This window comes from Metarhizium brunneum, chromosome 3 (assembly GCF_013426205.1).
Source record: "Metarhizium brunneum chromosome 3, complete sequence".
NCBI classification, from domain to species: Eukaryota; Fungi; Ascomycota; class Sordariomycetes; order Hypocreales; family Clavicipitaceae; genus Metarhizium; species Metarhizium brunneum.
The window spans coordinates 1,235,864-1,263,531 of NC_089424.1; the positions used below are offsets into that span (position 1 = coordinate 1,235,864).

General features: G+C 52.7%; 9 protein-coding genes across 9 annotated transcripts; 3 read left to right on the forward strand and 6 right to left on the reverse strand.

Moving 5' to 3' along the window:
• Positions 1-1,118: 1,118 nt before the first annotated feature.
• On the forward strand, positions 1,119-2,408 carry G6M90_00g056400 (uncharacterized protein; the record flags this gene model as incomplete). The annotated part of the gene is made up of 1 exon (XM_014688746.1): positions 1,119-2,408. The coding sequence occupies one exon, from the start codon at positions 1,119-1,121 to the stop codon at positions 2,406-2,408; it is 1,290 nt and encodes a 429-aa protein (XP_014544232.1).
• Positions 2,409-3,448: 1,040 nt separating this feature from the next.
• On the reverse strand, positions 3,449-12,343 carry G6M90_00g056410 (uncharacterized protein; the record flags this gene model as incomplete). Its single annotated transcript, XM_066130617.1, has 2 exons — positions 3,449-12,127; positions 12,173-12,343. 2 exons carry the CDS (start codon positions 12,341-12,343, stop codon positions 3,449-3,451), a joined length of 8,850 nt encoding a protein of 2,949 aa, XP_065986798.1.
• A 2,708-nt stretch (positions 12,344-15,051) lies between these two features.
• G6M90_00g056420 (uncharacterized protein) lies at positions 15,052-15,921 on the reverse strand (the record flags this gene model as incomplete). Its single annotated transcript, XM_014688748.1, has 4 exons — positions 15,052-15,350; positions 15,417-15,533; positions 15,605-15,718; positions 15,801-15,921. 4 exons carry the CDS (start codon positions 15,919-15,921, stop codon positions 15,052-15,054), a joined length of 651 nt encoding a protein of 216 aa, XP_014544234.1.
• An 844-nt stretch (positions 15,922-16,765) lies between these two features.
• G6M90_00g056430 (uncharacterized protein) lies at positions 16,766-18,863 on the forward strand (the record flags this gene model as incomplete). Its single annotated transcript, XM_066130618.1, has 7 exons — positions 16,766-16,769; positions 16,848-16,907; positions 16,999-17,043; positions 17,110-17,115; positions 17,181-17,258; positions 17,314-17,598; positions 17,659-18,863. 7 exons carry the CDS (start codon positions 16,766-16,768, stop codon positions 18,861-18,863), a joined length of 1,683 nt encoding a protein of 560 aa, XP_065986743.1.
• Positions 18,864-19,765: 902 nt separating this feature from the next.
• Positions 19,766-20,497, forward strand: G6M90_00g056440 (uncharacterized protein; the record flags this gene model as incomplete). The annotated part of the gene is made up of 1 exon (XM_014688750.1): positions 19,766-20,497. The coding sequence occupies one exon, from the start codon at positions 19,766-19,768 to the stop codon at positions 20,495-20,497; it is 732 nt and encodes a 243-aa protein (XP_014544236.1).
• Positions 20,498-20,743: 246 nt separating this feature from the next.
• On the reverse strand, positions 20,744-22,402 carry GTG2 (GPCR-type G protein 2; the record flags this gene model as incomplete). Its single annotated transcript, XM_014688751.1, has 1 exon — positions 20,744-22,402. The coding sequence occupies one exon, from the start codon at positions 22,400-22,402 to the stop codon at positions 20,744-20,746; it is 1,659 nt and encodes a 552-aa protein (XP_014544237.1).
• Positions 22,403-24,182: 1,780 nt separating this feature from the next.
• Positions 24,183-24,749, reverse strand: G6M90_00g056460 (uncharacterized protein; the record flags this gene model as incomplete). Its single annotated transcript, XM_066130619.1, has 1 exon — positions 24,183-24,749. The coding sequence occupies one exon, from the start codon at positions 24,747-24,749 to the stop codon at positions 24,183-24,185; it is 567 nt and encodes a 188-aa protein (XP_065986901.1).
• An 879-nt stretch (positions 24,750-25,628) lies between these two features.
• G6M90_00g056470 (uncharacterized protein) lies at positions 25,629-26,339 on the reverse strand (the record flags this gene model as incomplete). Its single annotated transcript, XM_014688752.1, has 1 exon — positions 25,629-26,339. One exon carries the CDS (start codon positions 26,337-26,339, stop codon positions 25,629-25,631), a length of 711 nt encoding a protein of 236 aa, XP_014544238.1.
• A 102-nt stretch (positions 26,340-26,441) lies between these two features.
• Positions 26,442-27,604, reverse strand: USPA (Universal stress protein A family protein; the record flags this gene model as incomplete). The annotated part of the gene is made up of 2 exons (XM_066130620.1): positions 26,442-27,101; positions 27,197-27,604. The coding sequence occupies 2 exons, from the start codon at positions 27,602-27,604 to the stop codon at positions 26,442-26,444; spliced, it is 1,068 nt and encodes a 355-aa protein (XP_065986735.1).
• Between the last annotated feature and the right edge of the window lie 64 nt (positions 27,605-27,668).

The following is a 27,668-nucleotide window of genomic DNA, read 5'->3' on the forward strand; positions in this document are numbered from 1 at the left end:
GAGATGACTACCAACAACCCTGGCGGCGGAAAGTCTATCCCGGTCCAAAACGAAAGCGGGTGTAGCAAGCATGTCGAGCCTTGATTCTGGTTGAAACTCAAGTCTCTGTTTTATTCACAACCGTGTCCAATTTCGCTCTGCACCTATAGGCATCTTCAAACTGGTCGTCCGTTTCCTGTCGGGATTCCATATATTTGATCACTTTTCTCCACTGCCAAAGAAGGTCTTTAAAATGCTATGCCGCCACGACGATGAGAGGGTATTTCGAGGCCCGCATGGGATCCCCTCAGCGGCATCGATGAATACCATCAGTTTTTCACGCCAAGGCACCGGGCTCCGTCCCGAATTTTCTATCGATGCACGGAGTAGCATCACCAGCTTCGCTGTGAAGCATATCTATGACATGATCTGCTGCCATGTTAGTCACATTTAACCAGGACCGACACGGCTCGAACAGCTAGGTCTGCTTGTAGTCAGTGATGCCAGGTGTCTGGCGGTACAACAAGCACGGCGCAAACTCTGATCTTGGCTTCAGGCAGCGATTTCAGGACTGCTTAATCACAAGTATTGCCGAACTGAGAGTCTATTCAGCCTACATGGAAGAGTCAGTCAACAAGGCGGGCTCAGTTCATAAGAACGTCGACACGTTCCCTTGCTCGGCTTGTGAAAAAATACGGCAGCATGTTGTTCAACTACTGCGTACATCATGTTCAAGTTGGAAGCAAGCAAATGAAGTGAAAGGGTACGAGCGTTTGCCGCATGGACAATCACTGAAGGGAACAAAGACAGACATACATTTTGGAAGCTGCTTGTTGGTGTGAACCAAGCAACCGGCTTTCAAGGGCTAATAAACCAAGCCTGTCATCTCCGTCCATTAATTCTTCTAAATATTCACGAATGACCACGTCTTTGTTGAAATCTTTACACACTCCCACGTGACACTCTCAAGAACGGCCTAGAAAAAATGCTTAAATACAAAGACACTCCTAATCCTTCAGAACAATTTCTCTGGCCTTATCCATCATTGCACCCTTCTTCTCTTCACTTCCCTATTCAGACTTCACTCTTACTACACCCCTTGAATTTTCACGACGTCAGATTGTTGAGGCGGCACCAACATGTCTCTGCAGCAGAACACCATGGAAAGCGAGAGACCGGGTCCCAGCAAGAATTACATTGAACGTCTGCCATCTGAAATCTTCGGCATAATAATTGAAACATTCTATGAGATGGTGGCTCCGAAGGGTAGGAACAAGGCTCTCATCCCTCTATGCAGCGTTTCCAAAAATTTTCTCGCCTCAGCCCAGCGACTCCTTTATCGTGATCCCGAGGTATATTCGACAATACCTAGTCTCAGGAGCGGCACCAAAGAGATGTTATGGTGCATCAAGCGCTTGAGATTAATTGCTAGTGGCATCATTAAAAATAGGCAACTAGCAAACTATGTCAAAGTCATATCTTTAACTATCGACCGTAAAACCCGTCATGGCCCCGGCTTCATAAACAAGGGGGATATGCAATGCCTTGCGCCCATGTTGCCAGATCTCCAAAAGCTGGCAAATGAGACGCCCGGCCGAAGAAAATTGCTCCCGGTAGAAGATGGCGACAACATCATGGATGCATTCTTGGAGGCCCTTTGTGCTCTTTGCCCAAATGCCAAGCGAATATATCTGATAATGCCCACTGTCTTGCGTGGCTTCCCTCGACTTTTGCGGCTCGCAAGCGATCTGGATTTGTTGCCAAGATTAATCTTGAGTTTGCCAGAACCAGAAGGCGAAGTTGCAAAATTTGCAACCTGGGAATTTTGCAAAACAAAAGGCAGTTTACACTTCACTCTCAAACTGCAGGAAAGCGCCTTGTTCTTGTATCGCGACATCATACAAGGTGCTGCCGTTTACGACCTCGTGTCGCTCAAGATTATAGCAGGGGAACAGACTTTGCCCGATGATGTTGAGGACTTCTTTTCAACGTTTAACACGCACAAAACCATTAAGGAGCTTACCTTGAGCTGGATTCCTCAGCACTCGGGCAATCCGTCGCTATATCCAAGGTCGAGCTATTTTTCACTTGAAGGCCTCCAAAACCTCCAACGGCTCTATATCAAGTCCAGTATTCTCGAGGCAGCTCTCATGGGAGCGCCCAGTGGCTCTTTCGCTCGCATGCTCCCCAAGTCACTGGAAGCGCTGTATATTTGTGGCGATTGTGAGGACTGGCAACTTACCGCGTTGCGTGACCTGGCCCGGGGCAAGCATCTGCCCAACTTCTACTCCGTTCTCGTCGACGAGATCGTTGGATCGGCGGATTTGCTAAAAGAGTGCTGTAATGAGATGGCATCCGCTGGGATCGGTTTTAATTTCACGCCTAAGCAATTGGGGCAAGAGGAGAGTCCAATTGAAGGAGGGGCCTAGGCTGATGGTGCTAGACGGCGAATATTGCCATTTTGCACAGAAAGACGTCGCGCAGTTTGTCTTGGGCTTGTCTATCAGCGGCTCCGGATTTCATCATCAGTAACTAGCAAACCACCCAGGGGCGAGGAGCACAGCAAGAATCCGTGTAGAAACATGCATTCAAGTCCAAGATCAACACACCTCATTGGATTAGTGGTTTTAGGTAATTGGGTGGACGGGCGAAATATACAGCTTTGTGCAAAGGGTTCATGATGGTGTTGACATACAGAGTAGATTCGCCCAAGTGACAGTTATCATCATGTGAAACTTGTGAGATGGAACTTGACGTAGTATTCAGACAAAGCATCAATGGCTTGTATATCCCCAGGCCGAGGTCGCAAGCGAAACACAATCCCATGCTCTGCAGACTGTACATGTATACAAAATCCTAGTTCATCCCGACTTCAAAGCTGCCCTCCGAGCACAGCCTCCGGCACTTCAAAACAAAGGCTAGCAACGAAAGACACCTCCACCAGTGAAATTTTTGTGAAACATAGGTAATACTAGTTGCAAACAGCCAGATCGAGTTCCGTGACGTAGCTCAACGCCATGGCGGATGTCGCGGAATTCAGATTATATCTTCTCGGCCAAGTCCGCACCACATCATTGCAAGCAACTACCCGTCCATCAATATACTGTCACAAAAAACTGTAATTTTCATCAATAACTAGCAAGGGGAAGTAGCAAACTTGCCAACCAGCCCGCCACTCACTAGCTACCAGCAAGCATTTGCAGCTCAGCAGACGACAACTCTGTCAACACAGCAGCACCCTTCACAACTTCGCGTAGACTCACAAAGGATCTGACAAAACAAACGAGAGCCAAGCTCAGTGACTAAATAACTATCCCGTCCTATGCACAGCTCGCATACAATGCACATTCCCCAAAAGCACAAAAAGCCGCCTTTTCCACTGGCTTCCTCTAAGCCAACGAAACAACGCCTTGCTCAAAACAAAAAAATTATACATGTATATATGTAAGTATACCAAAACGGCCACTCCTCAGCCCGTTTTAGTCCGCGCTTGCGCCCAACTCAACTTCTTCCCACGCGGGGTTTTCCCATCGTTTGTGCTTTCATCATCCCCAGTAACATCATTGCTCTCGTCCGGTACGTCGCTACTTTCGCGCTTACGGCCCGTAAAGACACTGAGTCTGTCTCTTAGTGAGGGGGCACCGGTTCTACGACGATCTCCCGATTCGACGCTCCCTGCACTCGTGGAGGGCCGGCTATCTCCTGCGCTGACATTGCGGAGCGCCCGGCGGTGGTTGGAGTTGCCGAAGCCGTGGCTAGAGGAGGGGCGCATCAAGTCGATGCCAGCTTCGTTACGCCCTTCGATCGGTGTTGGGGGAGTGGTCATGGAAAGGAAACTCGGTGCGCTGGGGCCATTATGTGATGAACCGCCGGTTCGGTAAGACCGACCGCTGGCCACGCTGCTACTACGGCTGGTGGATCGAGGCGCCGGTATGCTACTGTGTGTGCTGCCAGCGCGTGTAGAGCGCGGTGGAGAGCGAGAGAAGTCGATTGGTGAAGTCCCATAGAAGCTGGACGAGTCGTCGCTATCGTTGATGCTCGCAGCGTAATGCTGGGAAGAGCCCGAGGTCGTGATGAGGACAGAGCTGTTTGCCATTTCTCGTAGCTTGCTGCGCTGCTCTGCGTTAGGTCGGTGCTTGGAGAACTTGTTGCCTATGATGGCACCTGTATGCGAAATCAAGGCCTTCACCACGGCTTTTTTCAGGGCAAGCGCCAGATCCAGGTTGGACCACGTCTTGTTTTGCCACTCAATCGTTGGCAGTCGAAACACAAAGTCATGGACATCTTCAAAGTTGCGCTGATCTTTGCCCTTGTAGCTCAGACAGAGAACCACCGACGGCATCCGAATGTATGCAAACGTCATGTAGTTGTTCGCTCGGTTAATCATCTTAGTGAGGTCATCCGATTGCTGCTTGTCTTCTGCCTGCGACTTTCCGCCTCGCCAACGAGATCCCTTCTTAGTTTCCGTGGAATCCTTGCTGTCCTTGGACGAGAATCCCGTGGAGGATCGCACCATCATGCCGGGTCGAGGCGCGCCGGTTCCTCGGAGTGATTCGTGAGACGCCTTCTTGGATATCACCGTCTTTCCCGTGTGTCCAGACCGGAATAGTCTAAACGCATGACCGCCTCCCTCGGAGCTTTTGACGCTGAGAGCCTTTTTCGGGCTGCTCTCCTGGGCGTTGTTCGATGTCAATGTCGGTCTCAAACGCAATTCCAGTGATCCCGCTCGCGTACTAAACCCAGAAGAATCCTTGTCCACCGCTGGAATGCCCAGACGAATGGCTGAGCTGTTCGTAGACTCGATATCGACTTCATCTGCGCTAGGAGCTTGATGCTTGACCATGAGAGGCGAGTCGTCCTTTGTTCCCTTGTCTTTATCCATGCCAGGGAAGATGTACTCAAACAGGCGCTTGCCCGCTTCTCGCTCTAGTTGCACCTTCATTGGCACAAGTTTAACCTCGAAGCGATCCATCACAGGAATGCCTGCTATTGCTTCGAGCATGTGCCAGTACACCCGAATCATGTCTTCTTCAGTGTCGCCTGTCGTGGCGTTTCTGTCAGATTCACTGTACGGTGCAATGATCTCCGGATACGTAGCGTCAGGTAGCAGGTTAAGACCAAGGACTTTTCCAACCCGAATAAGATTCATGTGAGAGCCATCAGAGTTATCGGTACGATCGTACTCGACGTCCTTGAGTTGCAGCTCAACAAGTGGCTCTGCAGAGTCTTGGATGAGATGCCACACAATGTCCCGCGCAGAAATACTCCACTTCAGTAACGCACTTGTGTCGCTATCGATTTCGTATTTGCGCTGAGACGTAGTAATAGCCTTCATCATGAAGAAAAGTTCATCTTCACAGCTTGCCAAGTCTCGCTCAAGGGCGAGTCTGTCTTCCCAGCCCTTCTTATCCAGATATTTAGAGTAGACCTGGAAATGGTGCTTGATGTCCTCCAACTGTCTGATACGCTCCTGGAGTTTCTGCACCATCCGCGGTGTTCCACTCAAATCGCTGAAGTCGGATGCGAGCATAATCTTCTCAAGTCGCTCACTGCGGGTCTTTTCCAGCGGCTCGCTATACATCAGCAGGTCCAGCACGATGACGTACATGGCATAGTATTGAGAACTGTTGCAAAGCGCTCGTGCTTGTGGAAATTCGACCCAGAGATTGTCCGATCGGCATTCGGCATTTTCGCTCGAGGCAACATCCTCTCCGCCATCTTCGTTGACCTCGTCATTGTACTTCAGACGCAAATTATTGTATTTGTCATAACGAAGCATGGCAGATGTCTTCTGGACAACACGTTTAAAGCCAAAAGGATCGGTCTGGAAATTGAACATGACCTCCATAGGAACCCATGGCGGCCAGGCAGACCCGTTCGGTGCGCCATATTTGCTACCCGCGTACATGGAAACCAAGCTAGTCAGGAACCATTTTTGATGGGTAACAAAGAACTGCGTACTGTCCATGTTTACGAGAAAACGGCGCTGGACCAGACCGCTGACAGTATCAGAGATTCGTTCCTTGTCCATGACCTCAAGAACCTTGAGCTCCATACCCTTGGCGGTGACAAGAACCACATGTTTTTTGTTCTTTTCGCTTTGGAGCTGAATTTGCGGAGCTATCAATCGAACATGGTAGCTGCTTTGAGGGCTGAATTCCTTCGCAATGCCACCCTCCAGGTCCTCAATCGAACCACAATTCACGTCGCCGTTGACGTCGAAGCTGGTGTCTGTGAAGTGTTTGCCGTCTTCGAGAATGCTTTTTATGCGATCCTCGAGGTCTGCAGCGCTGTCTTTTTCCGGTACACTAGGACTGGGTGACGATGTACCACCATTTGTGGTTGAAGGGGCACCGCCTTTGGCAGTTTTGTTGGCCTTTGCCCTGCTCTGCTCTTCAACAATATCCAAGATGAATTTGACGGCGGGCCGTGACAGGTAATAGACGAAACCACGCCGTTGGCTGTTTTGGTGAATGTATCGAAGCACAATATTTCGCAGCAGGTTATTCCATTTGAGTTGTAAATTGTGAATGACAAATCGGTTCTTGAACTCGCTTTCAAATTCCGCGGTGGGTGGCATGTCGACAAGATCTTCGGAACTTGATGATGATGGCTCTGACGGTCTTCTGTGCCCATTGCTGCTTGCGCGAACTTTGTTTTGCATCTGGTCAAGCATGGTGTTCAGGAATAGTTCCTTGTCTTTGAGAACGCTGACATGCTTCTTTAGTGCGTCGAAATGCTCTACAAGCTCAGGTTCCTCTCCATTGGTTTGGATCACCCTCAACTCTGCCTCGCCAATGTTTCGGGAGTGCGTCTGCATCTGAATGGCTAGTTGATCCAGTCGTTCTTGGATTAGCTGGCTCTGGACTCGTCTTGGGTCATCGTCATGTGGCATGATGCAGAAATGGGTGGGCTCATTGCCAAATGGGCTTGTTCGTGCCGGGTCGCCGGCAATAATACCCCCAATGTCCGTTTGTCGGAAATATGTCAGACGAGGGGCAAACGCAAGCGGTAAAATCTTGGTATCAGGATGAGGTTCGGTGGGTAGAATCCAGTCCAGTTCTACAAAATCATCCATGTCGATCCAACTAAAGTCGTTATCAGGGATGGTGAATCGAGACAAGTCGGGCTTATCATCCTGCTCAGTGATTAAAGTGGAAATGGTCCCCTTCCTGATGGCCTCTGTAGTGGTGCCTCGTAAGCTTGCTGAAACAGCACGAACATCTGCATTGGTGAGATCAAGTTGGGCTGCGTGAATCTTAATCCCAGACGTCCTACTCTGTGTACTCTTTCCTTTGGCAAGTGTGTTAAACTCTTCTCTTCGTTGATGAAGGTCAAGCATAAAGCTGTCAAAGCGGACTTTTAAGCCAGTCGCGGAAACGGCGTTCTCAGCGTAATCTTCGGCATCCTTGTGTTTGTAGATGTGGCTGAGAAACAGGGGAGCCAGCAACAGGTTGTATTTGACTGTGGCAAGATGCCTTCCAAACTTTTTGCTACTCTTCTCCCGCCCAGGCCAGAGGTTCCCTTGTCGAATAGGGAGTGACATGGGCTGACCAAACAACCCCCACCACTGGAAGAAATGGGTAAAAAATCGCGGAGTAAGATGGACCGTGTTGTAGCTCCTGGATGGCTCTGTTTTCTCAGACATCCAGTCTCGGTCGACGGGTGCGCGAACTGCGATTGAAAGATGAATATGCCGACTTCTAAATCCCCTCAACGCGTCATACGGCAGACCGTCCGGGTCAGGTTTCGCATAGATTGGATTTTTCAGCACTACTTCATAGTGAGGCTTGAATGAGAAGCTCCTCTCTCCATTTTCGATGGCACGCTCGAACAACAAGCCCGCCATCCACTGCACTTTGCCCGAGAGTTTCATAATCACCTTCTTAAAAATGGCACCATCGGCGCATGTATCCCCAACCACACGTGCAGTCCCGTGGTCATGTCGACGGGCAGCTTCGCGGACTTGGTGGCTGTAGTCGGGGATTGCAAGCACGTACTCGCCACTATCCACCGTCATGAATCGTTTAGGATTGTCCTCGGCATTGATGTGCCATCTGACGTCATTGCGCCAGCACATTAAGAACCCGGCACCATTTCCAATTACTAGGTATGGGTCCCTAGTGCCCTTAAGAGACAAGTGCATGTCACCATCCCCCTTCCAGGCCACATGGACGCGGGAATGTGTGTTGAGACGGAGTTTGTCCCAAAAGCCGACTCGTTCTGATGGGTCGACTTGTGGCTTCGTGAACGACTCAATGACCATCATCATATCCTGGATGGCGGGTTGATAGCACGGACCCCATGTAATTCGTGTTGGCAGAGCCGTGTTGATGTCCATAAACACTTCCGAAAACGACTTGACTGGCCCGATGGTCCTTCGGACTTCAATAGCAAAGGAACCTTCTTTAGAAGACTTGGGGTCGCTAGATCGTGGAGGCACAACATCGACTCTGACTTTCTTCGTCGACTCATGTCCTCTGAATTCTTCCGCCAGTACAAAATTAGCCTTCAGAGACACGGACTGCAGTCTTGACGACTGTCCCGTTTTGAGACCTGGGATATGCAACAAGGGCAGCGGATAGTCGCGTAACGTCATGCGAGCTTCGCCCATTTGGATTGCAACGTGCATGGGCACGAGAAGCCCATATTGCATATCCTTTGGCATTCCCTTGCCAACCGTATGGATAAAGTTGGGCAAATCCTTCATTGCAAAGGACGGTTTGTCAATCATGAAGTGAAGCTCCGATATCAGTGCGGACATAAGGGCAGGGCGCTGAGGAACCTCTAGAATATTTTCCGTCTCTTCTACATCATCGGGTAGATGATTAGGGCCCCAGAAAGTCTCACGCAACTCACGCATACTCTTTTGTGACGTTTCGTAAGCCCGGTCAATGCGCTTTTTCCAGGACTGCGCGTTGAACCTGTGAAGAGCAGTATGAGCCTCAGCTTCAGACAGTTTGGAATTTCCATGGATGCCAACATGTTCTCGGTCGGGATCATATCTAGGCATGGTGCCGCCTTTAATCTCGTGACCAGTATCGTCGGCCTTGTAGGCATCCGCGCTTCTGCTCCTGAACCACGATGAGGCTGAATGCTCTCCACGGCCGCGAGGAAATGTCGATCGAGCACGAAGCTTTCCTCCGCCCTTACGCAGTTCCTCATCCTGAACTTTCCTAGATTTGGCTTCAAAAGCTTCTTGCCGGGCCAGTCGCTGGGTTTGCTCCACCCGACCCGTACGATAGATAATGCCTAGTTTCCATTCAAATGCACCATCTTCGAGCTCAAAGAGAAAGCTCCGCGAGCGGATGGAGACCTTGGGTACGTGTTTGGGCTCTTCGGGTTTCTTTTCAAGAATATACTCATTTGTGCCGGTTTTGAATCGATGGTGAAGCTGCTTTACTGATTTTATTACGTTGATAAAGTTATCCGTGATGCGGGCAACGATGACCTCATGTGGGATAGCGATACGAAGAGCTTCCATGGCCACGTCGAACATCTTCTCTTCCACATAGCCACCTTGAGGGGTTTTGTGCTTTGACTCACGAAGATCGACACGGCCATGCTTAATACCAATCATCCTCGACCACACATTACGCATGCGTGGTGTTTCAACGTAGAGCCTGATGACCTTTGAGGTCAAAAACGGCGTCGACCATCGATGACGTCCAGTTTCGAGCCCATACACACGCAGCATCAACAGCGGCTCGTGGGGCATTTCCGCTTTGATTTGAACCAAGGCTGCTTTGACATCGACTGTGATTAACTCCGACGGTGTCGTGGATGAGCCATCCGCATCTGGGACCCTTAAGCTACCAGGCGGCCGGAGGTGGTCTTTCTCGTACGTTCCGTGCTGTTGCGGCCGGGGCACATCTCGCCCAGTTCGCATGAAGGCCTTGCGCAACGTCAAAACGGCAACACCGACTGCGTAGTGTCGGTAGAGAGAATACTGTAGCATGACGGTCTTGATTGTAGATTGTATGTGGAACATTGGGCCATGGTTATCACTAGTAGCTGAAAAGGCCAATTCAAGGCGAGGAACATTGACAAACGGCTCGACCTCGAGATGGTCTGAGCCCTCGACAATTTGGGCCTCGATGCCTTTTGCATACAGCGCTAGCCGACGTCCGTCCCCGGTAATCTGTGGTTTCTTCTTGAACCGGGGAGAAGCTGGTGACGGTGTCAAATCTGAGTCAGATTGTGTAACAGATCTGCTGTGAGTTCGCCGCCTGCCTGGCCGTCGCTGCAGACCATCTAGACGGTGTGCCCTGTATTCGGCAGAGAATGAGTCTAGATGTATGGTGACACCCCTGGTATCATCTGATATGTCCTCGTCTACACCAGCTACTTCGATGTTGAAGTCTGTGGCTTCAATCTGGTACCTAACGAGCCAATCAGGCAGAGATCGCAAAAAATTCTGATGCTTTGCCGTCTTGGATTTGAATCGCTTCTCCGGTTCCACATCGATGCGAAGCTGCCGAACAATTTGGCGGAGCCCGTCCGTTATCTCAGGTCGCACCATGCTGATCCCAAATGATTGGATATTTCCGGTAAGCTCGACACAAACGTCAGGTCTGGCGGCTAAGTGTGCCTTCAGGTCGAAGGACTCTGTCGTAATCAGGTTGAACCTATCACCCGTACAAGTCTGGTAATACAAATGATGAGACTGCAATCTCATGGCCCCATCTAGAAAATAGTGCATATCTTCCATGGTCGAGTGTGATGCCTCAACATCCAATGAAACAGAGGATATTGATGAAATAATGAGGTCAAAATCATCTGCATCTTCCGTATCCTGTAACGGTTTAAGCTTCATACGAAGAACCGGTTCGTGCATTGAGAATTTGATACTGGCTTTTGGAAGGAGTCTGGACAAAACACTGTGGTTTCTCACACGTGAGGATTTTGGTGCCTTGGGTTTGGGTTGCATCATGGCAATGAGCAGAGGGAGATGGGCAGGATCGAGATCCACGGACGGCGAGGTGATGACGGAATTGGCAAACATAATATTGGCATTCTTTTCGCCAATGGCGCCGTCCTCAGCCAACTGAATCGTTTTTGATGGAAGGGTGGTCCTAACTGTGGTGGTGGTCATGGGTATATACAAGAGTCGTTGGGGGGCGCCGTGACCATCGTCGATTCCAACAGAAAGGGATAGTGCGGCCGCGAGAGCCTCGTGGGCAATGTCCTTAGGTGAGAAGTACATGCGATGGGCTGGAGATTTCGGATCTAGACGGTGCAAATCAATGCCAACCTCCTTCATGGAGGCGTTGAGGAGCATAGGCGAGCCTTCAGGCTTGACAGATTCTATCCTTTGGGTCATGCCGACATAACTGACTGCGAATTGGACCTCCTTGATGCCCCGCAGGATTGAACTAACAAACTCTCTTGAATCTGTCACGGCCTTCATCAGGTCGTCCTGTTGTGTGCCTTTATCGCCCGAGTCTTCGGTGACATGAGAGAGGACAATGTCTACGGGTTCGTCAAAGTCGACGGCGTTTGGTCGCCTGCGACAAGTTCTTAGTCGAGATGCGCAAGCGTTCAGGTCGTCGTACGGCACATGGACTCGTCCCAGCTTCAAGGAGATGGTAGCATCACGCAGGCCTTGCCGCGACTCGTACAAGAAGCCATGGACATTGAGTAAGCAATGGTCCAGGACCTCGAGCGATTCGCTCCCATCGGCAGTGAACAGAACACTGCGCAAAGATATGATCCACTCGGCTTGTCGTTGTTCCTTCTTCTTCGAATGAAATTTGAAGAGCCGGGCGTGGTCAACAATCTTCCTCCTCGTGTCAACGGCCACAGTAAGGCTGCCGACCTGAATGCTGCCAACGTCGACAACATTTATGGTTGAGTTGGTAGCGACCACATCAATCATTCTCAGCCATCGTATGTTTGTGTGTAGCTTCTTGATTCTCTCCTTGAGCTTAGCCAACCTTTCCCACGTTTCGCTTCGAGATTGGGTGTCGGCGTTTCGGCGCGGGCGCTGAGTCTTGGGCGGCGGCGCAGACTCATCAGGGGAGGCCTCGCTTCCGGACTTTTCGTCATCGCCGCCGCCGTCGTCGTTGTTGGGAGGCTTGTGTCCCTCAAGCTCGCGTACGTCCACCGTGACGACCAATTCGTTTAAAACTAGACTTATCCAAGTTGGCTGGGCAAAAGTCGGTCGGTGTATGTTGAGCCCCAGCCCTCTTACCTCGACTCTGCAGCCATCTCGAGGGGTGTACGCGAGCCGGCGTAGCGACAGGTATCCAATTCGTTGGATGGAGACGCCAGTGAGGATTCGAATAACAGCGAAAAAGACAAAAGACGACAGGTACAGTAGGACGAGCACTCCCAGGAGGAAAGTCGGATTGAGAAGGGCCATGGTATGTGGATTCGTGTTTGACCTTTGACCCCGAAGCCCAACATGTACCTGAGACTACAACCCGATTAACGAATGACTGCGGTTCTATGACGTTAGTTTCAGGACAAAGAGCACACCGGCACACATATGGAACCGCAGATATGACCTACGTCGTCAATACAGGGGATTGGTCAACCCTTAGGGTCTGTCACTGGCAGGCACAGCAGCGGAGTGCCATGGTCAATATCACTTATGTGCCAGATGCCAAAATAAACTTCGCGATGGTCGGGGTCTCGAGGTTGGGCCGCACTGCACGGTCGATCGTCAGTGGTAGATGGCCGCGCCGAGCAGCTTGGCGACACAAATTTTCCGATTGCGCACCGATCCGAGTATGCCGGAACCCAAGGCCGTTCCCCCAGAACGTCACAGCCGAGGGGCGTGATGAGAGTGCAAGTAGTTGGAGGAGCTGGAAGCCCGGGATACGTGGCGGATGTGTCGGGGCGGGCTGGACGTTGTCCTGGAGCTGTTGGAAGCGGGCCGGCCGTCAATGGGCAAAGAGAGGCTTATGGCGGCAAACAGGATAAGAGGCCAGGGAAGCCTCGCAGGCGCGCAAAGGGCTTTGTAGATAACAGAAGAAGAGAGGTAATAGAGTGGGAAGACCCGTCGTCAAAGAAATGCATACATGAGATTACGGAGGTCGGAGAAAAAAGAAGGATGTACCTACAGAGTGCTAGGCAATCCTTTGGTTACATAGATCAATTGATCGTCGCCTGCAGTGCAGCGCTCGAGTTCAATGTTCGGGCGTCAGAGTGCTCTGGGGCGCCATGTCAGTGGACATGGAAGTGTCCGGTGGGCTGGAGCCGCTACGCCGGGTACTTGGGTTCGGGGTAATGGTACTTGAGCGGTCCGAGGGCTCAGAGCCGCTCAGAGCCGCTATGCACCAATGACCACCATGACGGGGCACGGGGCAGCGTGCGGATGTACTCCATACATGGACGCAAGTACTATTCCTCAGAGACACTCCTTGGACAGGCGGACAAGATCGACTGGACATGGAGACTTCTGGCTTGACAACATCGCAAATGGCCAAATGGTCAGCAGCTAGTGTGCAGCCCGGCGAGTGTCGGGCGCGAGGCAAGAATGGAGCGGAGATTGCTCGAGTGTGACGTGTGACGTGTGTCAATGTTGCCGTCGATGCTGCAGAGCCGCGCCCACTTGTGCTACTGTTGCTGCCAGTTGATATTTTGCTTGTTGAGCAAATTCTGCATCGCACTGACACGCTTAACAAGCACCGACCTCGACGCCAACGGAACCTGCCACTGGCGCGGACCTGTCTTTCGATTCATCTTCGCCTACTTCATTCATGCAGTTCAGGGCAAAAATCCAAGCCCCATGTCACGCTATCGGGCAGGCCAACCACTCTCTGCGCCATCGCAATTCAGTAAGGTCCTTGTGTCTGGTCCCAATGTTCCCATGCTCGTCATTGATGGGGATTAGTGGGCGTTGGTTCAAATGGCTGAGTCCCAAATATCAAGACGATACCACGGGCAACGCCACAAAAGCATCCAGCATGCTCCGTACGCAATAGTACTTTGCTTGGCCGACGACCGTGTCGGCATACTTAATCAGAGGTCTGATAACGCTCTAATGTCCGTCAGCTTGTCCTCGCCCAGGGTGCAGGAGGTGTGGATGGTCAATGGAGGCCTCATCGAAATCAAACCCCATTTTATCATGCCAGTCGGCAGAACACTCTGCGCCCCATGATCCATGTCGTACAGGTACCGACTAGGCTATCAAATCAACACCACGACAAATACCAGCGTGTCGCGACATCAGGCTCGCTTTGTTTAGGCAGGTACGGGCGACGGGGTCGTTGGCGGGATGGTCTGCGCAGCCAGCCTTGATATAGCCTGGCGTATGTTCGACAGATACTATTGATAATATTGGACGACGGAACTATGTATTGCCATGGCACTAGTCCGACGGCCCTGCCATCTGGCATATATGAATGTGCTAATCATTCCGACCTCCTGGCTTCTTCCCGGTCCTGTCCACATTCAATGTTTTGGCAGCGGGGATTTGTTAGCGCATTATTTGGTCAAGTGTGGGCTTACAGTATTTTAGCGCACAAAACTCTCCGTCAACTTCAATGCCGTTGATCGCGACCTACTCCGCTACCCTAAGCATCGGGCCAAGGAGTACATGTATTCTCAGAAGCCACAATGCGTGGAGTCGGTCATGTGTCTAGGTAACTTAGACCAGATGAAGAAATAGTCACAAGAATATTAATTCCTACTTTTCCCCCTATTTTCTTCTCTTCGTCATCATCATCATCATCATCATTATTTTTATTTTTTTTGCCCTCTCATTTCGTTACACAAGCGACGGCAATGGGGCTCCTCTCGCTTGAAATTGCGAGGGATGCGTGATCCAGCCTGACGAAAGCTCCTTCATCAACAGTGGCAGGTGGCTGACTAGACAAAATATCACAATCGCAGAGAGCAACTCGTTGTATGACGACAAAAGTACTTCAGGTATTTCACACACTAGAATAGCTGATCCACGAAATGATACAATAGCCTACCCTAAGCCCTTATGATATTCCCTTCCGCATAGAACACAATGTCATGTCCCTAATGTTACAAGCGTACCCCCTCTTATGCCACGCTTCTGATTCAGGCATTGCTCACCCCCCACGATTCATTTGTCTCCATTTCTTTTTGATATCTTCATCGCGAGGCATCTCCAGCCTGGCTTCGACCCTCTTTTTCCTCCTCAGCAGCTTTGAGTTCGGCAATTCGATCATCAATCAGAGCAATATCCACCTCTACTTTCAAAATCTTCTCCTTCATCATATCGATATACTCCTCATCGGTCAACTTTTTCAACGGGCTCAGCTTTGAAAGCCAACTGCTGCCGTCACTACTTTTGCTAGCCTGTGATGGTGTCGAGCGATTGGCAATTGCTTGCCCACCTGCTCCTACTAAACCCCATATAACCATTGCTGGCAATAGTCTCGCAGGGCCACCTGTCAAGAACCATCAGCCAGAGGAACGCAGTGAAAGTAATTGTTAATGTGAATGATAATACTCACGAGCCAACCCAGCCACGGCTCCCGCTGTCGAACCAGCCAAGCCACTGACATACACTTTGTCTGTTGTTGTCATTCTTCCTTCGCCCCCGTACACTTTTATTCCTACAGATCTGGTGACTGCATGAGCGTTAGTCAAGATGATGACCATTTGGCGAGATTGAAGAGTAGCCATATAAGACTTGACCTACACCAGAAGCTGCTGCCCAGCATGAACCATTGTACTCCAGAGAATACACCGCTAGCCACAGGGCTGGTATCTCTGGCAATTGCTCCACCTACTCCGGCCAAAACACCCGCCGTACCTGTTTGCGTATTAGACAAATTTTTCTCTGTGATGCAGAGATGCAGAGATGTAGAGATGCAGGACAGTGGATGCTGACATACCCGAGTAGACACCTACTTTTAATGGAGGCACAACAAGCTCTACAAATTCGGGAGGAAAGAATCCTGGCCTTTGTGGCCTCCGTTGCATGTTTGGTGTTCTGTCATCACCGTTTGATGCCATCTTGAAAGGCTTTGCTCTGGCAGAGCTTATGCCAAGACTTGGCGGCGCTCTTGAACAAAGTATTCGCTGGACCCCGAGGCAAAATTGAGGCCAGATTCATGAAAGAAGCATGTTCAGTCCCTGATATGCGACGCTGTAAGGGTCAGAAGCTCATAGCTGTCTTTTTTTTCGTTGGCTCAGGTTGGTTCTTGTCGTTGACCTTGAGATACCGACTGGCAACTCGCAACTTTTACGGAGTACATGGGGCCATATGTGGTCCGAGGTGGGTCTCGGCATGAACGCACAAACCCAAGGGCCTTGGTCTGGTTGGCTGGACTACTAAAACACATGGTGGACTTCGTCTCTACAGCACCACCAGCTCGCTGTAGGTGCTGACTCCGTCCCCGGAACGGCCCAATAGGAGCTGGACCAAAGCCCCAAAGGCCTTCAAGTGTTCAAGGTGCAAGCTGTCCCTCCCCGTCAAGCCGCACATCGGCACACCTGGACTAGAATTAAATAGGACTAGCGCATCCCACTCCCTGGCTGGCGAAAATTGAAGGCAACCCTCACATACTCCAGCATTTTTTCCACGCTCGAGCAAATTTCGACTCGAAACAACCCCAGACACGGCAACGCTCGTCGGGGTCTTGTCAACTATCGCGATCGTTCCGATCCCGCGCCAATCCCCGGCTTGGACCAAAAAAGCAGAAAATCTTACCTCGTTCGGAACCAGCGACATTGTCCGTCATCCCCTTTGCCCGCTTGACGAGGAGAGAGCTGCTCGGTTCGGCTCTTCGCCTGTCGACTTTTGTCCTGCGCGCATCGGTCTTTGACTCGGTTGCGCGTAGCCGCCCACGCCGCAATCATGGGTATGCCCGACCCCGAAATACCAAAGACGGACTCACCAACCAATTCAGAGCATGGCTGACGATTTTATTGTGCTGCAGCTCCCAAGAAGAAGGAACAGCAGCAGAAAATGTCCCTGGGGGACTTTCTGACTGATAGTGGTGCGTTGCTAGTCGCGGGGCCATCACGAACCCCGCCGCCAACCTCCCCCTGTCATGTTGTGTCGTGTCCGTTTGCTAATCCAATATTCAGGTTTTGGAGGAGGGTCTTGGGCTGATGAAGTTGAGGAAACTTATGGTGAGTCGGATACCCACGCCGTAGCATGCTGAAGCCAAAGCCACTGACACGGACCCTCGCTTGCAGTCACCGGTATGATTGGACTTCTCGATATGTCGCGACGCGTAGCAGTGATGTTGATAACAATGTGTAACTAGGCACTCAGCCTCTTCCCCCTAGCGACCGACCTCGCTTTGGAGGTGGCAGCAGTGGCATGTCGAATTGGCAGGATAGAGGTCAGTACTTGGCAGATATTTCAGTCTTCAGCTTTCATCGCTAACCGCAAGCCAGGCTACTCCTCCATCAGGGAGAACCTTCCTCAGAAACTTCCCGATAAGCCCCCATTCACTGCCCACCTTGGTAACCTTGCCTATGACGCTACCAATGAGACCGTCACCGAATTCTTCGAGGGCTGCGAGATTGTCAGCGTCCGCATTATTGAGGACCGCGAGATGCAGCGCCCCAAGGGTTTCGGATATGTCGAGTTTGCTGATATCGAAGGGCTCAAGAAGGCCTTGACACTTGATGGAGAATCCTTTAATGGACGAATGATCAAGATTAAGATTGCCGACCCTCGTAAGTTGCTGCTGCTGCCTATACTAGGTGATAATCAATGAGTTCACTGACAATATACAGCTCGTGGTGGTGACAGCCGCGGCGGCGAATCTTCTCGCGATCTTAGTGACTGGACTCGCAAGGGACCTCTTCCGGATCTTCCTGGGCGTGGTGGTCGTGCTGGTTCTGACTTTGGTGGTGACCGTGAGCGTCGCCCTCCTCGTGACCCTGCCGCTGAACCCCGTGCTCCTCGTGAGATGAACTGGGAACGACGCGGACCTCTTTCTCCTTTGCCGCCTCAGGAGGGTGGTCCTGGACCTCGTGAAGGTAGCCGATCTCGTCCCGCTCCCGAAGGCATGGGTGAGCGGGGCGAATCTCACCGCGGATCTCGTCAAGGCTCTGCCTCTTGGGGTGAGGGACGACAGGACGGTTCACGGCCTCCTCGACGAGAGCAACCCGAACGTGCTCCTACTGCTGCCGAGAAGGACTTCCAGTGGCGTTCTAGCATGCGCCCTGATGCTGCCAAGGCCCCAGAAGAGACTGAAACCGCTGTCTCTCCCTCCGCACCTGCACCCGCTGCCCAAGGCGGCCGCCCCCGCTTGAACCTGCAGAAGAGGACTGTCACCGAGACTGCTGAGGCTGCTCCCACTGCATCTGGTGGCGATTCCAAGGCTAACCCATTCGGAGCCGCTCGACCCATCAACACAGCGGCCCGTGAGCAAGAAATCGAGGAGAAGCGCCAGATTGCCATCCGGGAGAAGCGAGAAGCCGACGAAAAGGCAAAGGAGGAGCGACGACTTGCCAAGCAGGCCGCTGCTGAGAAAGAAGAAGCTGACGCTGCTGCCGCTGCCGCTGCCGCTGCCGCCGCCGCTGCACAGGCCGAGGAAGCCAAGGAGGCAGAGCTCAAATCTGCCGAGGACGAAGCTGGCGAGAAGGAAAACGGAGCGTCTACAGAGGAAAAGGGAGCGCCGCGAAGCCGGGAGCCCCGGGAGCCTCGGGAACCCAAAGAATCTATCAAGTCAAGGGCCACTGAGTCTGGAAACTGGAGGTCGGCCTCCAATGATCAGCGCGTCCCCCGCGGACCCCCAGGTGGTGGTCGGGGCCGTGGCGGTGCGGCACGAGGACACCGCAATGAAGGCCGAGGAGGACCCCGTGCCAACGGAGCACGAGACCAGCAAGCTTCTGCTGCCCAGGGGGCAGACGAGGGCGAGACCACCCCAGTGGACGAGGATGGATGGACAACTGTGCCGAACAAAAAGGGACGTCAGGGACGCCCGCTGGCGTAAAAGGGGAGAGACAACAAGAAAAGAGCACTGAGATTGTACATTCTAGTCACGCCCCCCTCCCGTTTTTTCTTAATCACGCTATTTCTTTCTTCTTCTCTTTTTCCCCCGTATTTCGTTAAACGACTATAGATGCCATCGCAAGATAGCGCCCATGGATCCCAGACCTATCCATCTTTTTCTTTCCAACCTTGAAACTCGTGTTTTGTTCTTCTCCGGGCATGAAGAAGAGAAAGAAAGACGCTGATATTTCTCTATATGATGAGGAGATGCAAACATCTACCTAGCCTTTGATTTCTGGGATACATGGACACGCCTTCCTTCTATTTCAAGTCCCCCTTCACTCCCGACGCAAAGTCAGCGTTTTGGCGTGCCGACGCAGAATTTTTCTTCTTCTGGTTTCCAGCTTTTTCTCTCCGCGCTGATTAACGGATGCATGCTACGGACTACACGACTGATGAGTTTGATGATGAATGGCATGGCGATCTGTTCTTAGCCAAAAGGGGGGGGGGGGCCGTGGAAAGGAGAGTAGCGAGGCGAAGGGGCAAGGGGCGTGGGTTGGGATGAGTGGGACTGAATTGGGAATCTTGCGGTGCTAGTGCCTTTGATTTGGTAATATATATTTTTTTCTGCAAAGCGATGCCTTTTTCTGTGGTGACGTTGGCCGTTGGCCGTCCGAGGGGGGAGGGGGCGACCGGTTCTCCTACCTGACGTGTCAGCTTTAAATACCATCGCGCGTGTCCACGCTGCCGATTCAACATCTCTCCTTGATCAAATTGCACATGTTGCTCCGTGACGCCCGGCCACAAGGCCCATCGAATTCGCTAGTGGAACCCCCCGCCCTGCAAAACCTCTGCCTTGACAACCAACTTGACACCAACTAAAAACACAAAAACACGGTAGCCATGGACGAGCCCTACACCGTCTCCGACGCCATCCCCGCGTGCTTGAAGGGCCCGCCGTCAGAGTTCCTCTCCTCGAGACCGCACCTGCAGCGCCTCATGGCGGCGGCAATGGTGTTCCGCGCGCGGCAGGGCGGCGCCGCCGCGCAGACGCTCCTCCTGCGCCGGGCGCCGAGCGACTCGTACCCGCTGAGGTGGGAGGTTCCCGGGGGATCGACGTCGGACCGCAAGGACGGCAGCGTGCTGGACGGGGTGCGGCGCGAGCTGCGCGAGGAGACGGGGCTGGCGGCCAGGAGGATGCTGTACACCGTGGGGATGCTGGAGGAGGCGCCGCCGATGCCGACGCCGACGGACCTGGGGGCCGAGGAGGAGGAGGCGCGCAACGACGAGGGGGACGAGGCGAGGACGGTGTCGTTTTGGGAGTCTGACCAGAGGCACGGCATGGTGAGGTGGGGCAAGGTGACGGTCGTGGTGGACGTGGACGAGGACTTGGGCGACGGGAGCGTCGTCCGGCTGGATGAGAGGGAGCATGACCGGTGGGCGTGGGCGACGAGGGCCGAGGTTGAGGCCGGGCGGTGGGCTGACGGCGAGGAGATTGGGTTCGTGACCGAGGGGTCCTGGAGGAGTATTTTGGAAGGGTTTAGGCTGTACGCCGAGAAGGCGGACAAGGAGAGGGAGATGGATGGCCCGAGGTTGATGGCCAAGTTTGGGGGCAAGGCGAACAAGGGACTGTGATGGTGGAAGCACGACATGTATGTGGGTGGTGTGGTGAGATTGGTTTGCACCGGACGTGGCTTTGGAAGGATACATGGATGGAGCATTGAGCATCGAGGATGAATGGTAAACGAGTACCGAGGCATGAAGCCTGGTGTGATATATTTATGAAAGACCGAGCCCAGATAGAAGATAGTGAAACTCCCAACTCCAACGCACAAAAAAAGAAAAGAATGCTTTCCAGAGACAGGCACGTGTCTATGCTAGCTATGACCGCTTTGCTCCCATCTCTTCCGTCCCGTAGTCATCCCACTCATCATCGCCAAACCCTTTGGATAACTTGCGTCCCACCCAGATGCCAACGAGGGTCAAAACACTTCCTGACAAAAACCACATCTCAAACCAGTGGTCCACAAAGGATGGACTCAGGGCGCCTTGAAGCACGCCAGTAACAGCCACTCCTGCCTTGGCTGGTAGTTGACTTCTGAGTAACAGGGATGCAGAAATGACATAGGTGGCTGTGATTTGTCCAATTGTCAAAGCCAAGTTTGCCTGTGCGTGCCGCAGCAGACCAGGCGTCCACTTGGCAAAGAGATGGAACGTTTGGACGACGCTGTTTGCGCTGGCGAGCAAGATGACGCCGCTCAAGGCAAAGCTGATGGTTCTTGCCCACGCGAGTTGGTCCAGCTTTGGGTCCCAGTGCCGTGCCATGAGGCCGAGAAATCTGTTGATGGGGTCGCTGTTGGAGAAGCTGGCTGACGGGGAATGGATTCGTCGGAGGGTGGTGAGGGTGGTGGCGAGAATTCGGTACACACAGTAGCCCGCAAAGACGTATGAAGGCACCAGCATGATTCGGCCGCATACTGTTGAGGCTCGGACCGTGGCAGCGCGGTGGTTCTGCATCATGGATAGGTTGGATGCGAGATTCGCTTCCATGGTTTCCAGACCAGAAATGTCGACTCTCAGCGCGCGCATCTCGGCCTCGTCGCTTGAAATGCCACGGAATGTTCCCATCATTTTGCCCACGAGCCCTGTCGAGCCCTGCGGAGTAGTAGCAGAGTTTTGCGCTTTTCTTTCCAGCTGTTGAAGTTGATGGCGCTTCGTAACGAGCATCTCTCTGGTAGCCTCCAGACCAGTCTGTTTCCTGTTGACATCGGCCTCTGTCACCGGCCGTTTCCTCCTTGTTGCTGCATCCACGAAGGTGTGCCAGGGCGTAGACACGGACGCAAAACCGGCCAACAGAGCCATGAGGCAGATTCCCACGACGCCAACCCTCTCGAGACACTCCTTTGTCAATGTCTCAGAGGATGTCCGCTTGACGCCGCGCTCATACAGATCCTTGGTGGCTGATTCTGGCACGGTATTGCCTACGGACCAGAAGGTGAACAGCCATGCGCCAAACAGCATCAACTGCAGAGCCCAGGCCACCTTGGGGATGGACCCCTTGGCTGTGCGCTGGAAGCTCCATCCCGCGCTGGTGATGATGGCTCGGCATTGCAGCCACGGGACCAAGACGATCAGCAGGGAAAGCAGAGACGGGACAGTAAGATGCAACGCCAGATTCTTGGCCGCTGGGTCAACAACCTCCAATATTTCGGCGAGTATGATGAGGCCCAAGGTGAAGGCCAGGGCAACGGTGGCCCCGAATGTCCAGGCGGCACCTTGTCGTTTCCAGCTCTTTGCGCCATGTTCGGCGTGAGCTTGTCGCAAAGCGGGCGGGGCATGCGCAGGGAGGTAATGGTCTTCACCGTCGCGGTATTCATCGTGTGCACGACTCAATTTGGGGAATACGTGTCGTACGACGAGGATATTGACGACGACGAAGGCTGCCGCGAAAGGGAATAAGGCGACCAGCGCCTTGGAGTCGGTGATATTCAGGTCGCGGGCGGTGCAGGCGTCTTTGCCGCAGTTCGTGAAGGGCCACATTCTGCCTGTATCCTATGCGGCGTGAGGAGCAGGGAGAGGCCACACAGAACGAGGCCGAGTAGGTGTTCGAGGGAGTAGGGTCGCAAAGGGCGTAGGATCTAGATAGCGTCAATGATGTGTTGGTTCGTCGGTTGGCTGGGGGGCAGTCGGGCAGTCGGGCAGTCGCAAGTGATGGCGGCGGGATGACGAAAATGATGATCAGGGTCGCCAGCTGGCATTCAAGGTTGGTGGTAGTACGAGGACATTGGGGAGAAGATAGCAGGGGCGGATGCAAGCGAGGGCTGTGACAAGAATGGAGCTGAGGTACGAGGTACGGAGTACGAGGTACGAGATGAGGCGGCGTGGTGATGCATTCGTACACGAGTGTATTATACGAAACCATTTGAAGCCACCAGAGGTGCTCTGGCATAAAAAAGGAAGGAGTGGAGCAAAGCTCCTGCTGTCTGCTGTCATGTTGACGCAGCGCTTTTTGTTAGTGCCTCTACGGAGTAGTAGCCCAAGCCCGCCACGCGCTGGGTGGGGCGCCAGCTAATGATGGGTGGCCCCGCACCCCAAAAGGGAATAGTGTGATTGGCAGGATTGTAAATCTCGGAGCAGCGCGTCATGTTGCAGAGTCGACCAGATGATGTGTCGATTTGTCACACCATCTTGCAGGCGAATGTCTTGGCATGGAGCACTCTGAGAGACGAGAGCCGTGGATCGTGGACAGGCACGGCATGTGCGAGGAGTATTCATCTCTTTTTGCCAGTCGGAGCATGTGTGACGTTGACCGTTGATGAAATTGAAAGGTCGTGCTTCAACAAGGGTTATTTGTCAAATTATTAGCCTTGAAAGATGCACTGATCCCCTAGGCCCTTGAGCCGAGTCCCTACTCCTCGGTATTCTGACTTTGCTCGACAGCTGTTTTCCAGGCTAAATGCGTATTGAAGGCTGGCCTTGCCATCATGGCTCGAGACATTGCCACACGGCTTCCTCGTGTTGGCTTTTTGGAGGGCGCCCAAGTGACGCCAGGGATGTTAAACACGGGCGTTGTAATGGAGGGTGCCCAAGCAATTGAATATCGAAAGCAGGGCAATGGTTTTCCCTCGGGCGCTTATTTCTTCCAAAATAGCACCACTACAATTGAACCGTGGACCAGTCCAGTTTCATAATGGAGTCTGGACACTGGTAGACAGCATTGCGAGTTGACTTCTCTACCGCTGGGCCGACAGGTAACAGCAAGTGCTCAAATCATATCAGGCTTTGGGAGCTGACCACGCTGGCCAGAGTTGTCGGAACAGTGACTGGCTCCGGCCGGTGCTCCAAAGTGCCCGGACCCGGGAACGGCCAACGGCACGGCGCGGCCTTTTTAGTGGGTCAATGCCCGACCAAAAGAGGACGGTATTCCGCTACCATGGGGTTTCTTCCAAGCCGTGCTCCCGTAAATGTTGATACTACTTCGGGCCTCTTGTCCTTGTCCTTTCCGTCAATCTTGGTCCCTGCGTCAACTAGCAATTTCACTACGTCTGCGATACCAAATCTCAGAGCTAGCACCAATGAGAAAACGCCAAAGCAGTCCTTGAGGTTGATATTGATTAGAGTATTCTCATTTTCATTTCGTACTTGTATTATAAGGGACATGGCCCGTCGCAGCAACCCCCTCCCGAGCTCGCTTTCGGGGAAACAACACACCACTTTCAACGACATCCCTCAACTTGCGCTCTTTCTCGACTGAGTTTGGAGGAAGCTGATAGAAAAGGCGCCTGGCATACGCAGCTGCCATCATTGCCGCATAGCCTTGCTACTCTTTATTTTCGTGTGTATCGGCACAATCGCGTATACCGCGAATAACCAAACCAGGAAACCTGTTCATCAACCCGGCCGCCTCCATTTCAAAACACAACATCCCATCCCCTAAAGCTAACTTATCTCGAAGCATGGCATCCTTTCTCAACGAACTCCCCGACGCACCTACACCGCAGTGAATCGCGGGGTTATCCCGACGAGAAGAGCGCTGTTTCTGCTCCATCAGCTTTTCAAGCCAAGTGCCACATACTTTTTCACAGCATCCTTCGTTATTGGGGGGACGTATGACTTCAGATGTAGACAGCCGGTCAGTAGAAAGGTCTAGTTTCCTAAATTTGTCTCGCGGGCACCTTTCCCGCACAATTGCCTTGATGGTCTTGCCAAACTCATAGCTCCGTTCCCTATACTCAGTCTGCAAGGCGGCCACGGCGGACAGCCCGTAAAAACGACGGCAGAAGATTGAGCGGCCCTTGCCTTGCATGCTCTTGGTTCCGGCCGCTCCCCATGTCCAGAAGAAGAGGGCGGACAGGGCACCAGAGGACCGCTTCCTTTTATAAAACATGGTGATATTTGTAAACAGAAAAAAAAGGTATCCCATGCCCCCGCAGCGTATTCTCAGAACGGTATTGCAGTCTCGGCGCCTTCATCGAGAGGGGCTGGACATCGAAACACACGAGCAAATTGTAGAAGTGGAATGTGGGCGGCTCCGATGACCCGTCTAAACGCGGCCGTGGCATCAATGGCACAGAATAGCCGACGGCGGCGGCGGTTTCGCACCGGACCGGTCAAGCTCGCTTCTGCTACTGTCAGCCCAGCCAGTGCCAGCATGTGCTCCGGTTGATCCCAAGGCCTCAAGCTGCAAAACACGCACCAGTCAGTCCGCCCTCGGCCTGTCGTCGTAAACTACCAGTGACCACCATGTTCGCTGCCGCAGCACCCAGCAGCGGCACCCAGCTTCATGGTGAGAAACCCACAAGTCGCCCAAACCCCGGGTTGACAATTTGGAAATTCAATAATGTATAAAAAAAGGGGGAGAATCGTGGAAGAAAAAAAAAAAGACCACATTGCAGCACGCATGACAACTTATAGCAAGCAGGCTATGGTCAACATTTGAACAACCTTCTTCTTCCTTCTTCAACCTGCCTGATACGGTCCAGTCTGGTAACTCAGACACCAGGCAGTCCTTGGACAACCACCTTTTCCCTGCGAAACGGGCACACACGATCAAACGCAAAGGTATACAAAGGTCCTCGCAAGAATCAATCACCCACAACCATTGGTGGCACACCGACAAAGAAACAAAATGCGCCAACACTGTTGAATCGCTTTGCTTACTGCAATACTATCTGCTTCTACAATAATTATGCACCGCTATGCCATCCTATTCCCTCCAACAGCAATGCCACTTCCAAAATCGAGAGACCATCTCACGCCGTCGCTTCTACCGGGCAGAGTGTTTCTCCTCGTGTGCCGCACCCTGACCCTCTTGCCTGGGCAACACAGACTCGTCAGCCCCGTCCACAAACGACGCGCTTTCTGCTTGCCCAACCTGGGTTGTAGAGACTTCCACTTCCGCCGTGCCACTCTCACATCGCTCACAATGCGCTCGTGTTGCGAAATCTGTAGCAATAATGTTCTCGTCCAAAAGCCCTTGTGCCTGTCGTCCATCCTCAGCTGCCTGGGCAACTTCTCGATATCCTCTGCCTAGCCATGCCAAAAACAACCGGTTTCGTCGTAACCTGCCTTCAACCGGGGTCTCTTTGCTCTTGGAGACAGAAGGCGCATTGGATGGCCCTAGATGACCAGGCGCCGAGCGAGGCCGCGCGAGTCGTGCAAAGCCATCCATGGGCATTGGATATGATGTTTCCGGGCTGCGGGGCGGCATCAGGGAACTCAGGTCCGGCTGATCAGGCAGGACAACGACATTTATTTCCAGATCGAAAGAAGAGTTTGGCGTCATGTCAAGATCGTCGCTAGGGTTGACGTCTTTCTCTGTTGCTTCTCTAGAGGCAGAAAATGGCGTGGCCAGCCGCCCGCTTTTTTGCATCAAGCTATGCGACTCCTGCGCAATCTGGTTTGATGCTGCGGGGACGCTTGCAGCAACGTCATGGCACGATCGTCGGTGTCCAAGTGTTCCGCATCGCCAATCCATTGGATAATGACGTCTGTGTGTCCCGTCGTCACAGGCCCCGTCAAAGCCGACACTGGTGTAACCAATGTCGTCAGAGTCCAACTCGTCACCAAGACGCGGCTTCTACGACGCCTCTTTGAGTTCTTGAGCTTCATCCGACTCCTCTTCTTCTTCATCGTCCACGCCCTTTCTAAGGGCTGCGGCTTCCCCAACTTCCATCTTGTGCAGTTCCAACTTCTGTTGCTGGTTGAGGACATCCATTCCGTCGACTACGTCAAATTCTTCCTCCTCCTCTTCCTCCTCCTCCTCTGTATCGCCGCCGGCGCTGCCTGGCGACCGGTCAAGTGGCGGTCGCTCTGGAGTCCCGTTCACGGGGGGATGGGGGCTCGAGGGTCGAGACCTCGGGAGTAGACTGTCTCGCAGCGGTTTAATAGTAGGGTCAAAGGCGGCAGGCAACCCCAGGGCCTTTGCGACTTGGTGCGCCTCTTCGTCTGGGGAGGCCTGTGGCTCGAGTTCATAGGTGCTGCTCGTTTCGCTATCGGCTTCGTGGAGACCATGGCTAGCGGCCAGCATTCCCAGGTATGTCTGGCGAGTTGTGTCGTTGGCACGCTTGACCTTCTTTTTTATGCGCTTCTCTGTCGGCCGAACAACAACAACAGGAACGGGTGAGTATTGCAGGCAGTACTTGGAGAAGGAATTGCGGGCATTGACCAGTCCTTGGATGCCACCAAGGGAGCGACCTTTAGTGCCAACAATGAGCATGGCAGGCTGGTACATCTGGATCTGCAAGGGGACAGCGGTCAGTGTCTCATCTCTCTCTCTCACATGCACACACGCACGAATGCAATGCCTGTCGGTAGGCCCAAGGGTGTACGAACCAGCTTTTGGAAGGTCGCATGCAACTTTCCCACGGCATACTCGAGCACAAAACTAATGGCATGGTTGGAAGCGTTCTTGGCCAGAATGTTCTGCATAACGGTTGCAGCGTCCTCTTGGTATTGCTTATCATTGTAGCGGATTTCCTTCTCAATGACCCGGACACAAACAATTTCGTCGCCGTCATCGACCAGCTCATCTAGCAGCCACTGAATGGCATAGTCAGAATATGAGTGCTCGTCGACGCCAACCATGAAGCTGCGCGATCTGCGTCGAGCCTGATATCCCTTGTGCCGAACGTTGAGGGTCAACGAGAGGGTGTTGTTCTTGGTAGCCTCGCCGCTGGGGACATTGTCGAAACCAACGTGGTGCTGAAACCTATCGTTTTTCGTCTCGGTTAGCGTCGCCATTGTGCGAATCGGTTACAGCCTTGGAGCCGCAGAGTTCGGCAAACATGTAATTGAGGAAGCGATT